This window comes from Muntiacus reevesi, chromosome 21 (genome assembly GCF_963930625.1).
Source record: "Muntiacus reevesi chromosome 21, mMunRee1.1, whole genome shotgun sequence".
NCBI classification, from domain to species: Eukaryota; Metazoa; Chordata; class Mammalia; order Artiodactyla; family Cervidae; genus Muntiacus; species Muntiacus reevesi.
The window spans coordinates 31,327,622-31,345,570 of NC_089269.1; the positions used below are offsets into that span (position 1 = coordinate 31,327,622).

Here is a 17,949-nt window from a genome sequence, read left to right on the forward strand (position 1 = left end):
TCAGGCTTTTCTATAATTATTTACAGAAGCTTTGAGGAGACGATGTTGACATATTTTTAATTTCAATATTTTTCTGTGCTTTTCTCTTTCATAGCCTGAATCTCAGTTTATTTAGATGCTTATTTATGTTTTTCTTTTTGTTGTTGTTGTTTTAAAGTTTGTCTCCCCCTAGACTCTAGGCTTCATGAAGTAAGGATTTTCACCTGTATTGTAACAGTACTTTCTGAGTGCCTAATGGAGATACTGTTGTAGAACAGATGCTCAATACACATTTATTGAATGAGTGAATGATGGTTTGCTAAAAAATGTACAAACTGCTTTATCAAGTTCACTAAATTCTCTCACAAATTGCTAGGCCACCATTACTAATCAATAAGTGTGAATGAGCCTGAGCAACTTTTATAGGTCAACTCTAGAATAAAAACTTAATAACAGTAAATATATCTATGTAGGATTACAGAAAGTTGAAGGTTTTGCAATATGGGAGTTTGGGGCTGACATGTACACACTGCTATATTTAAAATAGGTAACCAACAAGGACCTACTGTATAGCACAGGGAATTCTACTCTATAACAGTCTAAATAGGAAAATCATTTGAAAAAGCATAGATACTAATATATGTATAACTGAATCACTTTGCCATGCATCTGAAACTGACAGCATTGTTAATCAACTACACTTCAATATAAAATAAAGATTTAAAAAAAGATCAACAGGAAATCCCTCATGCTAAAAAATTATATAGTTCTTCTCACTGTATACTCTTGCCTGGAAAATCCCATGGACAGAGGAGCCTGGTGGACTGCAGTTCAGGGGGTCGCTAAGAGTCGGAAACGACTGAGAGACTTCCCTTTCACTTTTCACTTTCATGTATTGGAGAAGGAAATGGCAACCCACTCCAGTGTTCTTGCCTGGAGAATCCCAGGGACGGGGGAGCCTGGTGGGCTGCCGTCTATGGGGTCACACAGAGTCGGACACGACTGAAGTGACTTAGCAGCAGCAGCAGCAGCGGCACTGTATACTATTTGTAAAAAAATACATTTGGGTTCTCACTATTTGTGTTGTATAGGGCTTCTCACTATTTGTAAAAATTGTATAGGGTTTCTCACTATTTGCATTGTATTATTTGCAATTATGTAAATGTTGATAGACCATAAAGCTACATACAATTTTATATATTTATATCCATGTAGGTATAAAGGTTTATTCATAAGCTTTTACATATATAAATATATAGGTGAATAAAATAGGAAATACATTATATATATATAAAGGGATACAGTATGCACATGTGCATATATATGTGCCAACGGAGGTATTTATAAAGAAATAGTAGATGTCATTTTCTTTCTACTTTTGTCTACAATATCCATTGCTGAAATAAACATATTTAAAGATAATATAGATAGATACATATAGGAATCTGAAAGATATTCTGAGAAATTAGACATGATAAAGAAAATTCTTTGTAAAAAATAATAAGGCAATATCTAGAATGAATAAGATGTGCATAATATCTAAAACCTACCTATTGATCTAAAACAAATCTACCACATGAATAAATAAATCAGGTTTAATGATAAATATATACTTTCATTTTTCTCAGTGTATATCCCTCCTGTCTACTATTTTGTTAGTTGTTATACCTTCTTTAATCAGTTTTCACAGGTGGCCCAAGATTTATGAGATAGTATAACAGAATAGCAAACTTTGGACAAGTTGTCGCTTTCTGCCTTTGTCATTTATGACATGTATGATTTAGAAGTAATTTTGTTCAAACATATTTCTTCAATGATAAAATAAAAATAATAGTATTTCCTACTTACAGGTAGGTAAAGTGCTTAATGTCAGCGTTGTGCTTACTTCCTGGTAAGTGCTCAATTAAATGTAGTGATGATGATGATGTCAATAAGCTTTTAGGAAGCTTTTCTTAAGCTACATTTTAAAGTGTTCACGGTTTGTAAATGTATATGGGGCTTCCCGAGTGGCACTAGTGGTAAAGAATCTGCCTGCAATGCAGGAGACATAAGGGACATGGGTTAGATCCCTGGGTCGGGAAGATCCTCTGGAGAAGGAAATGACAACCCACTCCAGTATTCTTGCCTGGAGAATCCCATGGACAGAGGAGCCTGGTGGGCTACAGTCCATGGGGTCACAAAGAGTCAGACACGACGGAAGAGATTTAGCACAAACGCACTCATGGAATGGTCACCACTGATTTCACGGTTGAATGTCCACCACCATTTCAGTGTGTACAGAGGTGTGAAAGTGTAAATGAGCAGCCTGTGCTCTCCTTAACTAATTTCCAGTTAAGTCATTTAATCACTTCCTAAATTAAAGCAATTATAACTTATATACAGTTTAACATGTATGTCATTTCATATGTGTTACTTTAAATTATAATTCTCTTCTTAAATTGACGTTCTGCCTTCCCAAACATCTGTTAGGTTTCTGAGATAGCTTTTTACTCTTAATGCCCAGCATGATGCTAGGTACTAAATAATTATTCATTTGTCACAAAAAATGTATGCAAGGCTATGGTTTTTAAATATATATCTTTTGCTTACTATAATTTGCAAAAGTTATATTGGCTTCATAATTTTTCATAATGTTTTGTATAACACTCATAAAAATGGAATGGAATACTAACCCCAGTCGAATCATCTGGTTTTGCTGTGGAATTATTCCGAAAACGATCGAAGTTCCCAAAACTGCTGCTGCGCTGTAAAATAGGAAAGAAAAAGCAAAAGAAACTTAGGATTTGTGACTTTCATTGATAAAACAGCTAAACATATTAGATTATGGCTTAATAAGCCCAAGTCTTTTGTGAATACAGGATTAAAAAGACTCTTCTTTCTGGAATATCTAAAGGTGCTGATGGTGTGTTATTAACATTCTAATATTTACAGTTCATAAAATGCCCTTTATGTTTATGATATAGTGTTAAGCACCTTGTAGAAAATCTATTAAATCATTTTGGACTTATAGTGTTAATTGTGCTTTTAAGAATGACGTGTGTTGCTAGACAACCAGGCAATTAATAGAAAAAAAAAAACCAAGAAAACAAAAGCAAGCATTTGAGTAGATTCACCATTGTGCCTCATAAAGATCATATTTGTCAAAAAACTAATGCAAATACATTTCCCATTGCTGACCCTTGATAATTTGAAGCTCTCTACTAGATATCAGAAAGAGAAGGCAGCATATACACAGACCTATTAATAAATTGAAAAGAGCATTTAGGTATGCATGCTCTTAGGTTGGGAGTAAAACTGAATTTTTCCACATTTAACATGGAATTACAATGAGACCTCTAGGTCAATTTCATTCACTGGTTTTGAGAGAAAACTCAATATGTTAATAGAAGCCTTGTTCTCTTGGATACTTTTTGCCTACAAGGCTAAATTTTTATTCTTATGTAACTCATTCTAGGCAGGTAATTATAAGCAATTCCTGATTACTGCAAAGTAAATGATTCTTCTAAAGACATTTTTTAAAAATCTTTACTCATGGAATCAAAAATTGATATTTTCTCACTATTTAATTTTATATATTGTTTGAGATGGTGGATATCAGACGTTACAGAATTTATATATGTTCTGTCTTAAGAACATTATTTCATTTCAAGCTTATAAGATTTTCAAAATAGGATGATGTTACTGAAAAATAACCTGATAATTAGAAAAGTTAAAAATGGGAGTCAGTAATCTGTAAAACTCTGTATGTCCTTTAAAAGTCACAGACCATTTTAGTTCAAGACGGCTTCAAAGGTACTTAGTCCTTGCAAGCACTCTTATTCTCAGATCTTCCTACTAGCTATCTTTAAAACTCCTTGTTTCTCTTTTAAATGAGTTGAAATAAAAAGATCCTGGCATGTGACAAGGGGTGAGCTTGATAGACACTGTGATACAGAACACCACCCCAAGGATGATGGCTGCGTTAGACACAATTAACGCCTTGTGCTGACTTGCTACCCTTGCTGAAGAAGCCCTTCAACTTGTGGCAAGAGGAGAGAAAAAGAAAGCCTGAAATTGAAAACTACTCTGGAAAATACAATCTTCTCATGCAGGGCTTACGGACCTAGAATGATTTCCGAGAGCATTAATCACTTCAACTTGCCTAGTAGGCATTTCTGCCAGGCCATCATTGCCCGGAAATCGCAAAAGGGAATTGAGTGTGTTCTTGTTCTGCTTATAAACAATCTGAACACAGGGAAAGCTGTTACTTTTTTATATACTTGAAGCATTCTTATGGCCTATTGGAGCCTGTGCTTAGGGCACTTTTGTAGTCTATGCCCTGCCTATTAAATATTAATGAAGGTTACAATGTGTTATCCACCACTGGATAATGGGTCATGTTGCCCAGAGGGGCACAGAATAGGCTCACCTCAGCACTTCTCCATAGTATCTTCTGCCATTAAGTAATCAATAGTCGCCACCTTTTAAAATTAATTCTCCCCTCATTATATCAATAGAAGCAGATTGAGAAGTAGTGGTTTTCAGAACTATTACTTTGGGTTTTGTCAGTCATCTCATTACAAATCACTCAACAGATTCAAGCCAGAGGAGTAAAATATCAATCCATGCTAAGAAACCCTTAAGAAGCAAATCTAAGGATTTAAAATAATGTTTTTAAAATTTCATTATTCTCTTGTCAGAAAATGACTTTCTGAGATGGTTTCATAATGTATAGGCTATGGCTTATGATGAAAAAGGACTAATGTCTACTATGAGGTATGGATAATGAACAAATGTGTAATTTCTACTCTTGTTAACTTTCTAATGAAAAGGTGAATCATGTGGAGGTAAGCTGGTTTCATAGATGATAGTCCTTTACAAATGAGAATATGTTTCAATACTGATAATTTTGCAGTGTATAATTGTAGTGGATTAGATTTGGCAAATATTATTTTGTAACAAATCTCCCATCAAGACAGAGCTATTATATAAACAAACAGGTATCAACAAAAGAGCAACTTAAATAAAAAAGCAATTCACATTTTAGATAATTCTTTGCTTCTGTTGGATTATGTTTAGTCTTCAACTGTAAATCTGTATAGTCTTTCCTTGTGCAATTAGCTATGTTTGTAAAATGACACACCTGTGTAAGATAATTTGGAAACACTAACAAAATTACATGCAATTACCCTTTGACCCAAAATTTCATTTCTAGACAACTAAATCAGATACACTTGAATCTAAATTGATTTGCACATCCACATTCAATGGAAATTTTTTTATAGAAAAGCTATAAACCTCAATATTCACCAGGAGAGGACTGATTGAATAGTATATAGTAAATTCAAATAGTAGAAATGTGTGCATCTGCAAAAACCAGAAATATATCTCTTATCTGATGTGGAATGATCCCAGGATATAGTGTATGTGAAAAAAGTCAAACATAGAAAAATGTACATAGTAAACTGCTTTTTATCTAAGAGTGGAAACACATCTGTATGTTTCAATACAGGCAAATATGTATTTCTTTCTTAGAGAAATTGGGTAAAATAAGCAAAGACAAGGAAAAGAAGAGAAAACAAACTTTTCTAAATATGCCTTGTTTCATCGATTTGACTTTAAAACTATGTAACTTTAAAAAATATTTATAAACAAATTTAAATAAAAATAAAGGCAATCCCTAACAATTCCAAATAAAGATAATGAATCTAATTTTATTTTGAATGGATGGCTTAGAGAGAGGAAATATTTTAAGCAACTAATAAAAAACAGTAATTTGATGGTTTAATAAAGAACAACAAAAATGACAAATTTAACCTGTTTTTCAATCCCATTTACAACTGCATCTAAGAAAAGTACTTAGAAATAAATCTAACTGTGGAGGTAAAAGACATGTACTCAGAAAACTGTTAGTCACTCTTGAAAGAAACTGAGAAGGACTCTTACAAATAAATAGACCATGCTCATATATTGGAAAAATTAATATTGTAAAAATTATCATATTACCCAAGGCAATCTGTGAATTCAGTGCAATCCCTATCAAAATATTAAAGGTATTTTTTACAGAACTGTATGAGTTCACAAGTAATTCTAAAAATTGTATAGAAACACAAAAGACATTAAATAGTGAAAGCGATCTTGAGAAAGAAGAACAAAATTGGAGTAATCACACTGGCTGATCTGAAACTATACTACACAGCTACAGTAATCAAAATAGTATGGTACAGACAGCAAAACAGGGACATAGATTAATGTAACAGAATAGAGAGCCCAGAAATACACCGCATGGTCAATTCTACAACAAAAGGAGCAAGCATACGTAATGAAGAAAAGACAGCTACTTCAACAAATGGCATTGGTAAACTGGAAAGCTATATGCAGAAGAATGCATTTGGATTATTTTGTCACAGTGCATAAGAAACTAAACTCAAAACAGATTACAGACTTAGATGTAAGACCTGAAACCATAAAACTACTAGATGAAATCATAGGCAGTACATTCTTTGACATTAATCTTAGCAATATATTTTTTGGATATGTCTCCTCCTGCAAGGGAAACAAAAGCAAAAATAAATGGGAATACATAAAGCTAAAAAGCTTTTTCATAGCAAAGGAAATCATCACCAATACAAAAATGCTGTCTACTGAACAGGAGAAGATATTTGCAAATGATATATCCAAAAAGTGATTAATATCAGAAATATATAAAGGAGTCATAAAAGTCAGCATCAACTCCCCTCCTAGAAACCCAATTTAAAAAATGAAAAGAGTACCCGAGTAGATATTTTTCCAAAGAAGATATACAGATTGCCAACAGCACATGAAAAGCTTCTCAAGATCACTAATCATCAGGGAAATGCAAATCAAAACATTTGACATTTGATAATGTCAAATGACTATTATCAAAAGACAGCAAATAGCAAGTTTTGGCAAAGATGGAGAGAACAGGGAACCATTGTGCACTTTTGGTGGAAATGTAAACTGGTGCAGCCACATTGGAAAAATTAGGAGGTTCCTCAAAAAATTTAAAAATAAAGCTATTATACAATCCAGCAATTTCACTCCTGGGTATTAATCTAAAATAAACATGAACACTAATTTGAAAAGATATATGCATCCCTTTGTTCATTGCAGTATTATTTATAATAACCAAGATATGGAAGCAACCTAAGAACACATTCAGACATTAATGGGTAAAGAAGATATGGCATACAAATACACACACACAATGGAAAAAAAAGGAAGGCAATCTTGCCATCTGCAACAATGTGGATGGACCTAATGGGTCTTTTTTTAACTGAAATAAGTCAGACAGAGAAAGACAAATACTGTGTGATTTCACTTACATGGGGAATCTAAAAATCCAAAACAAATGAACAAACACAACAAAATAGAAATAATCATACATACAAAGAACAAACAGGTGATTTCCAGAGGGGTGGGAATGGACGGATGAGAGAAATAGATGAGGGAGATTAAGAGATTAACAGATTTCCAGTTAAAAAAGAAATGAGTGAAATTGTGAAATAGAGTCAATCATTCAATAACAGTGTAATGTCTTCGTATGGTAACAAATGGTAACTAGACAGCCTGTTGATAATGTTGAAATATATAGAAATATTAAATCATGTTGTGCACCAGGAATTAACATAGAGGCATAGGCCAATTAGCTTTCCAAGTGGCTCAGGGGTAAAAATATTCTGCCTGTCGATGTAGGAGATGCAAGAGATGTGGGTTTGATCCCTGAATTGGGAAGAACCCCTGTAGGAAGAAATGGCTAGCCACTCCAGTATTGTTGCCTGAAAAATTCCATGGACAGAGGAGCCTGGTAGGCAATAGTTCACGGAGTTGCAAAGAGTGGGACGTGACGGAATGACTGAGCACGCATATGCGCATAGGTCAGTTACACTTCAGAAACTAACTCAGAAAAAGAGATCAGACTGTGGTTACTAGAGGTAGAAGGAGGGGAAAAGGGGGAACTGTATGAAGGTAGTCAAAAGGCACAAACTTCCAGTTATAAGATAAGTAAGTATTAGGGATGTAATGTACAACATGATAAATATAATTTAACACTGTAGTGTGTTATGTGCAAAAATTAAGAGTTCTCATCACAAGGAAGATATTTTTAAAATTTTTGTTTCATATGTGTATGATATGATGAGTGTTCACTAAACTTATTGTGATAACCATCTCATGATGTATGTAAGTCAGATCATTATGCTGTGTACTTTAAACTTACACAGTACTATATGCCAATTATATCTCAATAAAGCTGGAAGGAAAAAAGTTTTTAATTTAAACCTGTTTTCAGTATTCACACCATTATTAATGACATAGGTATATGTAAGTGGGTATTTTAAGGGACAACGAAGATAAATAATGGTGTTAATGATATTTGAAATCAGACTCATTAGTCTATATTCTCAAATTTTTGATCTTGTCATACCATAAAGCAAGGAAGCTTTCAAAGATTCTGGAGCCATTCCAAAACAACACAATGGCCATATTAAAAATATTGTCCCTGGGATAAATTGTATCCAAGTATGGGGCAAGTGGAGTATCAATAAGAATAATAACTGAGGTACATTGAAATATATATGTCTGAATGCATGAGTTCATAATGATACTAAAAAGAAAAACACCAGCTGCTACTTTGAAATGTTGCAGCCAGATTATGAAAACTGACAAATAAAAGGAAAGACAAATATTTAATCTGTCCTTCTTGTATGAAACATATTTTAGGGTAACAAGATACTTAATTAGGGAAATTTTTTCTCTCCATGTATATGTGTGTGTATAGTCTAGCTAATCAATTAAGTGATGAAATTACAAAAGTACCATTTTGTAAGTCCCTAATGCAATAATGGAACTTCCCAGGTGGAATGTGGTAAAGAATCCACCTGTCAATGCAGGAGACACAAGAGACAAGGGTTCCATCCTTGGCTTGGAAAGATCTCCTGAAGCAGGAGATGGCAATCCACTCCAGTATTCTTGCCTGGAAAATTCCATGGACAGAGGAGCCTGGCTGGCTATAGTCAGTGGGGTCACAAAGAGTTGGACATGACTGAGCATACACACCAGACAAGCTATTTATCCATTCAGTAGTATCACTATAGGAGGAGACAGAAACTAAATACACAGGGAAATTTTAAAAAATGAGTGAGACAAGTGACTAAGTCTAAAATGAAGTGACACTGTAGATGACAGTGCAATAATGGGTCTAGGCAACGACCATCAGTGGCTACTAAAGATCACAAAAAGAATGAACTAGAATATGTGCTTCATAATGGAAGCATCTAATATCACTAATGAAATATTCTTTTAAAAGAAGTGCAATCACACCCAGCTTCTGAATCTAACTAGCAGATCACAACAAATAAGACAGAGGAGCATACTAAAGGACATAAAAAATACGATGTCAATCAGAAGAATTTAGGCGATGAGAAAATCTACAGGACAAATAACCTGGCTTCTTCAACTAATCAATAGAAAGAAATAAAGGAGGAGAAGGAAAGTATAAATTAAGAATCTTTAAGAATTGCATCAACTAAATACTGTACAGTCCATGGATTGTGTTTAGATGTAGATCATGTAAAGTATTTTAGCAAAAACATCCAGGAGACAACTGAGGAAATTTGTAAATAAGTAACTATATGATGTTATTAAGGAAGTATCTTTCTGTTGTTGTTGTTGTTGTAATTCAAAATAATCTAGTGAGGGGCAGGAAGTATGTGAGCATAAAGAAGACATGTGACCTCTTGTTATTTAATGATTAATTAGGCGATGCATATATGGGGTAGATTGTACTATACTGTGTTTACATATGCTTCAAATTTTCCAAATAAAATGTTGGGTTAATAAAAGAACCAAAGGTACCTATATAAAGCTAAAAAATAATCTACAAAGAGTTAATAAGGTGTGGGGGTAAGGGGGGCACATGGGAAAATTGTATCTTACTCTCAATTTGCTGCGAACGCAAAACTGTTCTTTAATAGATAGTCTTAAAAGTTAACGGTTGCATAACTTTCTAAGGAACCAATTTTTAAAGATATCATTAACATCGCTTAGGTCATGTTTGTTTAGAGGTATGGACAAATTTAAGGAGAAAATTAAGTTTTGGTTTCTAAATTTATTTTAGTACAACAAATGTTTCAGCATAAATGTGTATTGTGTTATCTTTTAAAGACTATCTGGTTATGTAGCACAGATTACCCTCTTCCATATAGTCTAGTTGGTGTACACAAAAATAGAGATGAATAAGTGGCACCTGGACTTCCATGGGGGCTCCGTGATCAGGAATTCACCTGCCAAAAAATGCAGGTTGGATCCCTGGGTCAGAGAGATCCCATGGAGAAGGAAACGGAAACCCGTTTCAGTATTCTTTCCTGGGAAATCCCACGGACAGAGGAGCCTGGTGGGCTACAGTCCATGGGGTCGCAAAGAGTCTGACATGACTTAGTGACTGAACAACAACAAAAAAAGGCATTTGGGGTGTTTAAACACATCTGTGTGTCTTGTGTTTGTATGTGTCCCTACACAATGCAATGAACAATATGTAAGAACTTAAGAAAAGATCCTTTTTTGTTAGTCTCATTTCTTCTCTAGTTTTGTATAACAACTCTAATCATTATAGAATGTGAAGCTTCATATGAAGCTTGTAGCATTCTTGAAAATCATAGAGCCCTTCTCAATTAGGAAGTTGTCATGGGAACCAGAACTTGCAAAAAAAAATCCTTTTTTTTCCCCAGTTCTCCGTCCTGCTGTACTCTCTATTATATCATTCAATTATAAAGTTTTAATCCTGTTTTCTGTTTTCAAAGAAACTTGCTACTAACCTGGATGAAAAGTATATAAATTTAGCTTGATAGATAGCACTGAACTGGTTTATTAAAACAATGACCATCCCAAATTTATCAACATGAAAAAGAATTAGGGAGTCTCTCTTTTGGAATGTAAATCAACCTTTTGACCAAAACCAAAAGAACTGAACCCTTATTTTCATTTTTTAACCACTGTCCAACTTCTGGGATCTTCAAGTAAAATCTTATCTCCAGCATGACTTAATATTTGGGTAAGGCATCAGCGGAAAAGTTTCACAGTCTATTTCAAAGAAAAAATTTGCATATGTGAGTCAGACATCCGCAGTATTTTGAAATACACTGGCAAATAAGAATTACAGAGTGCCAACGCGTTCTCATATCACCTAAATATCGCATAGAGAGCCTTCGTTGGTGATATGCTTTTAAAGTTCAGAATTATGTTTCAGCACGTGCTTGTGTGAATATTCTGTAATATGCCCAATCTCAATCAGCTTGTCAGCCTTTATCCAAAGGCATTCCAGGGTCTAATTGTTCTCACTAACTCAGGTGCTGAGGTCTTTTGAAGAGTGTGAAACAAGTTTAACTCACTTAAAATAATCTGTTAGGATTGCCTCAGTGTTAAATAATTACACTATCATGCGGTGCTGACGGAAGACAGTTGTTTGGGTGCCAGGGGCCTGAAGGCTGACAGACAAGCAGAGTGTGAAACATGACCTTCAACACTAACATTAACCCCAAGGAAAGGCAACTCATGCTCAAATATGTATCAAAGCTCTAAATATTTTTACATCTGGATTCTTAGAACAGAAGTTGGTCTATTTGATCTCTTTGGTTTAGTATTTTTCGTGTCAGCTGCAGACCATCTAAAGGAAGTGCAGATTCTGACTCCACCATAGTGTTTTAAAGTTGTGTCAAAATTTCCATGCTAAAGGTTTATTTTCAGAAGTTGGTGTGCCAAGAGATGTTTTCAGCAAATTGAAACTACCTCAAAGAAGATGACCTAAAGGAAACTGTAACTAAAAACAAAAAAATCATTGTAGAATGAGCTGTACCTGCAAAAGTGGTTATCATATCAGTCTATTTAATGTAATGAAAACAAGTTTTATAAGTAAAAAGAACTCAAACTTTCAGAATTCTCAATCATACCGCTGCATTACTTATTATTATGTCTCATGATTTGCATTGCATACATTGACTGTAAGTTATGATGCACTTTTAGGAATTGAATAAAAATTGAGATACTCTATTTTGTCTGAAAGGAATTCTTAAAATAAATAATATTGATATGTCTTAAATAACTTTTCAGGTAAAAAGCATAATACAACAAAAGTTGTCACTTCACACTGCCAACTCTTTCAAAACCATATAGAATAAAAAGGAAATGGAAAACTTTAAAAAATGTGACCATGATCAGGTTATCTTAAATGTCTCAGCTCCTCATTTTTCCTACTGTAAAACTTCTGCTTGACTTACTCACTCCTGTATCATTATTATAGTACTTATTTTCTATTCCTTCTCTCTTTCTAATTGCTAAACCCATAAGCAAGTACACTAAATGGTCCCTATTGACCCCCGCAGAAATGTTTCATTATGACCCTTCTTGGAAATCAATTTCCCTAGGGTATCCACTTTTGTAGCTGCTCTAGTTTACAGTAGCTTCTCTGCCTGTCTTCAGGCTGGAAGGCACATGTGTGAACAAAAATCTCTCTCTACTTATGTCCTCTTACCCTTGAGGATCTGTGTTGATTCTGCCTTCCGAACCTTCCACCTAGACTGTTGGAAATGCATATTTGCTCACTCCTCTCTTTGGGGAGTTTGGTCACATAATGCAAAATAATGTAATATACCACACACACATTCTTTCAGTCTCCACATCTGCTCAATTCTTTCCCCAAATCTCTGTTGTTGGCATTTATTCTCATTGTTGTTCAGTCACTGAGTGGTGTCCAATTCTTTGCCACCCTATGGACTGCAGCATGCCAGACTTCCCTGTCCTTCACCATCTCCCCGAATTTGCTCAAACTCATGTCCATTGAGTCAGTGATGCCATCCAACTATCTCATCTTCTGTCGCTCCCTTCTCCTCCTGCCCTCAATCTTTCCCAGCATCAGGATCTTTTTCAATGAGTTGGCTCTTCACATCAGGTGGCCAAAGTATTGGAGTTTCAGCTTCAGTATCCTTACAGTGAAAATTCAGAGTTGATTTCCTTTACCATTGACTGGTTTGACTTACGTTTGTGTGTGTGCATTCTAAGTTGCTTCAGTCATGTCCAACTCTTTGTGACCCTATGGACTATAGCCTGCCAGGCTCCTCTGTCCATGGGACTCTCCAGGCAAGAATACTGGAGTGGGTTGCCATGTCCTCCTCCAGGATATCTTCCTGATCCAGGGATCATGCTCGTATCTCTTATATCTCCTGCATTGGCAGGAAGGTTCTTTACCACTAGCACCACTTGCCGCCACACAAATATGTCATTCCTGCATCAATGAAATAATTTTCAGCCCCTTAGTCCCAGCTCTTGACTCTCCAGTCATCTAAAATCATACCACTGGACTCCTAAAGTACCAGTTTTTATCATTCCATTCTTCTCAAAAAGTAAAGCTTGTTCCACATTGTTATGATGGCCACTGAGAGATTGCTCCATGCCAAGTGATTTATCTATAATCATTTCATTAAACAAATACAACTCTCCTTTGAGGTAGTTCTTGATTTTTCCAGTTTACAGATAAGCAAAACTGAAGCTCAGAGAGTTTCAGTGACGCTTCTTTAGTTATCAGGAAGCCCTAATTTGGCATGTTGTACATGCCAAATTCATGATTCCTCATAGGATCAGATAATATTAGGCCATCTGATTAAGCAGAACTGACACTCCTTGCTGGCCAAAGTGGACACATTCAATTATGTTTCTAAGTTGTTTCTCATGCTATTTTTCTCTCAAGGAATGTTCTTCCACTTTTCTTCCTCCTACTCAAATCCAGCCCATTCTTCAAGGTCTGGATCAAGTCATACCTTCTCTATGAGACCACTTACCAACTCTGCATCATTTTAGCACACAATGATTGCCCCTGGTCTTAAGTGATGTAGGACAGAAAGAGAAAATCCTACAGTTAGGAGGCTTGAGAAAACCACAGCAGATGACAAATTTCACACGTTTCTCGTCAAGTTAAATGACAAAAAACATACATTTCCCAGTTATACAAAAGCAAATTATAACATGTTATAGTCAAAGAAAATGACTTGCTGATGTTTAATTAAAGAGCATAATGTTTCTACATTATGAAATTTGGTGTAAATATACTAAGTGACTTCTATGGCTAATCTTTGTGCTTAAAGTCAGGGTTGTCTGTATGAATGAGTTAAGAATCTATCCTGGAAGAATTTATGCTCTATTGGTGCTATCAATTGATTTCTATTGAAAAAAACTAAACAGAGCCATTTTCAAATGAATGGCATACAAATATAGAAGCAACTCCTAAAAGCAGATTATATTCACACACACAATAAATTAATAATGTATACTATACGTCAGCTTGGAAATTTATATTCATCATTATTTATATTTGCACTGACTAATACGCAAAGGCATTTTGTATGCATAAGTCTATACCTATATTATTGATAGTCTCAAAAAAAGATACATTAACATGATCTCAGATTTTGGACATGAAATTAGCTAAAATCAATACAATTTGAGTTTGCTTAAACATCTTCAAAAATTATTTATTCGAAGAGATTGTATAGTTCTTGACTGAGGCACAATTTAGACATTGCCAAGTCTGAAGACAATAATTGCTAAAATGAAGATAAAGTATTAGAACATGTTGAACCACGCATTGTGTATTAAAAGGAGCAAAAGATGACAAACAATATGTCTAGTATGTCTGAACTCTTCACATGAACATAATCACTTGGGGACATTAGAAAAGTGTTGTATGTTCACAAAAATGCATCACTAGGATTTCCCATTTTCTGGATGGACTATCTTTCCAAACCACAATCGGCAGGAAGTTTTCAGTTCTTGCAGCAGCACGGATGGTTTGTTAGGACCTTCATGGAGAAGGCTATGTTGAGAAGCATTCTGAAGCTATTTTTCAGGCTTAGAATTAGAGGTCATGATAACCATGTCTACCAAGTTTACAGAAGATGGTATGTGTTTTAGGGAAGATGGTGGGAAGAGGATGAGGAGTTACAGGTAATATATTTTATGTATTTATCATCCCTACTTAGTGATAAGTGTTTTCTGTGTGAGAAAATTTCCATTACTAGTTTTGTTTGCTAGGCACCTTGATAGAGAGAGAAAATGGTATAAAAAAATTGATTCAAATTTTCCAGTTATAAGAAAGATGTAAAATCCTCCCATAAATTTAGACATTGACTTTCTGTTGTGTACATATTAAATTTTTCTACTTATAGACAAATATTAAATAATATTTTAACTATGGTCACTTCATTGTCAGTTATTTTAATCTTATAATCATTGAAAACAAATAAATAATTTTGTGTAAATAATTCTCCAGAGCAGCATATGGCTAACAAAAGAAGATAATACTGAATATCATGGTTAAGGAAGCCAATTGTTATTTAGGAGAAGAATAAGTTTGAAGTAATACTTAGGGCAAGCCTTATTATATTGATCATAATCTTAATGATCAAATATACTAACCAACTCTTTGATTTACCTACCAATGAAATGATATCATGTGTATTATGCATAATATCATTAATCTAGAAGACAAACTATTGAAAGCATAAAAGTTATGCTTATTTTATCATCAAAGAAAATTTTAAAAAGCAAGAAAACCTTTTATTAGTTAAATTGAACTGAAGATTCTCTTTCAAGGATTTAGATTAAGTCTTTTTCCTTTTCAGTAATCAGAGGAAAAGTTGTGAAAAATTTTACTAGTTAACATGTGGTGGAAGAATGTAAAGTACCTTTAAGTCCACTAAGATACTTATTAACATATTTAACAGTTGACTGTGTTGACCCAAACTTTAGGTTCCTGAGAAATTTCCAAACCAAATTTACTAGTCAAATGTTTTTGCCACTAAATCCAATTGCTCCACTTTTTAAAATAAAATAAAATCATCACAAAGAGGCAAACAGTCATGGTATCCATTGCTTTAAAATCACAGTTAAATAAAGGTGTGAAAATTAAGCTGGGAGAAGAGAATCCATTCAATAAACTTTCCCATCAAATTCTCTGGAACAAAAACTCTCCTTTACCTCCATTAGTCTTCAGCTTCCACCACATTCACTTGGCCTCTGGGTACATAATAACCTTTCTAAAGTTCTCCCCAGGAGATATTTTAGTCATGCAGGGATCTCCTTGAACACAAGTAATGACAAACAATAAGCTAATTCTCAAAAAGTTTTTTTTTAAAGTCATTTTTACTACTTTTAAATGAGTGTGTTTGATGCATGATTTTGGTCCCCCTGATTAATGGTCACCGCCAGCCCAGCTTCTGGAGTTGTAATGTTCCTGTGAGCTTCCCTCCAGCAGAGCTCGACCATTAATCCAGTGGCATATGTCAGCCCAGCAGAGCAAGGTCACTCTTCTGCTTCAAGGGGAACCTTTTTAGAAATAATAAAACTGACAGAAAGTTCTTTTTTGCATGCTTTATGCCACCTGAGGTTGAGTGCTGCAGTTAATATCATAAAGCTTATAAACATTCCCATCTCAGGCAGCACCTGCTGACACTATGCTTAGGGATTTAAACGTTTTTTTCTTAGTAAGAACAGACATGTTTATGTGGGGCAAATATACAGCGTGTAATCCCAAACAGGAAAAGAATAGGTAGAAAAAAATCGCTGTAAGTTCATGCTAGGATATTTAGAAGAGAGGTTTAGGTTCTATAACTTCTTCACTGTCAATTACATTTATTTTCCTTTCATCATATTTGGATTTGGATATAAAAATATTTTAGTCTACTAAAAGATAAATAGTGGTGTTGGAAAGTAATAGTAGTCGCAGAAATGAACTCAGTGTATAATAACTATATGTTCTGATAACTGCAAAACGTCTATCTTTGAAAGAATTTTATTTTTAAAATTGTTAATCTTTGTTTCATTGGTGGTGGGTACATTAAAATTGGTAAATAATTATAGTGAGATATTTGTAATCTTAAAGTAGATGGCTTGAAACTTATAGACAGCTTAGTTTAGAAAAGATGATGAATAGATAACAGCTAAAAATATAAATAATATATACCATAAGCATTACAGCATTTATATATTGAGTTATTTTTCTATTACTCATAATTAAAAAATCAAAGCTACCTAGTAAAACCATGTGATATTCAGAAAAAAAATTTAATATCCTGACTAATGTCATATCACTATGTATTGTTATACTGCTAAAGGTAAATCTGTCTTGAATCTTATTCCAGGAATTTAAATTGTTAAAATTATGAAATGTATAGAAAAGAAATTTCATTATTTAGTTGTCTTTACTTTATGTGTATAGAGAAAATGCAGGGCCAGTTGACAACTGAGGCCAGTCCTTCCAAGAAGCCAGTGCCTCGGTTTGGTCTCCATGTCCAATGTCAAACTGTCACACTGACAGGTACAAGAACTTCAAGCTTTCAAAAATAAATGACTTGCGGGGGTACTTACTCATAAACTAAACTGATAGGATACCAAAAATAGCAATATCAGGTGTTGATTAGTTATGAGAAATTCAACTGCCAAGAAGAACGCATATTCTTGTTGACTAATCAAAGAGTTGTCTCCCCTAGAGACGTGGAACACAAAATCATTGTTGGAAGTTTGATTAGTATAGTAGAGACACAGAAAAGTTGTATTAGGTTCTATTAAGAGCTAGAGACACAAAGTTATAATAGCCTGAAGTATATAGTTCATCTAAGTGAGCAAGTCTGCTGAACCTAATGGAATATTTGCTTCTGCTGATATGCATTATTCTGCAGACTCAATGGTAAATTCTGTTCTCCCACTCCTTTCTAAGCACCCTGAAAGCAACACTCTTTGCAAATGCTTTCCCCCCCACCTTTAGACAGATTACATTACAACTTTTGATTACTGTTTTGTCTCATTACATTCTGATTATAAGAATGGTTACTTTGTTTTATGTGGGTGTTGCCCAGATCTTTATCAGTGACCCATTTACAAACTATGTCTTGAAGTAGTGTACTACTTTAGATGACTTATATTATC

General features: G+C 34.4%; 1 protein-coding gene across 2 annotated transcripts in view; it reads right to left on the reverse strand.

Moving 5' to 3' along the window:
• Positions 1-17,949, reverse strand: part of SAMSN1 (SAM domain, SH3 domain and nuclear localization signals 1) — a 132,932-nt gene that overhangs the window by 26,876 nt on the left and 88,107 nt on the right. For both annotated transcript variants that reach the window (XM_065913579.1, XM_065913580.1), the window contains one exon: positions 2,652-2,723. In XM_065913579.1, the coding sequence (XP_065769651.1) occupies positions 2,652-2,723 (72 nt within the window). The remainder of the gene's footprint in view (positions 1-2,651; positions 2,724-17,949) is intronic.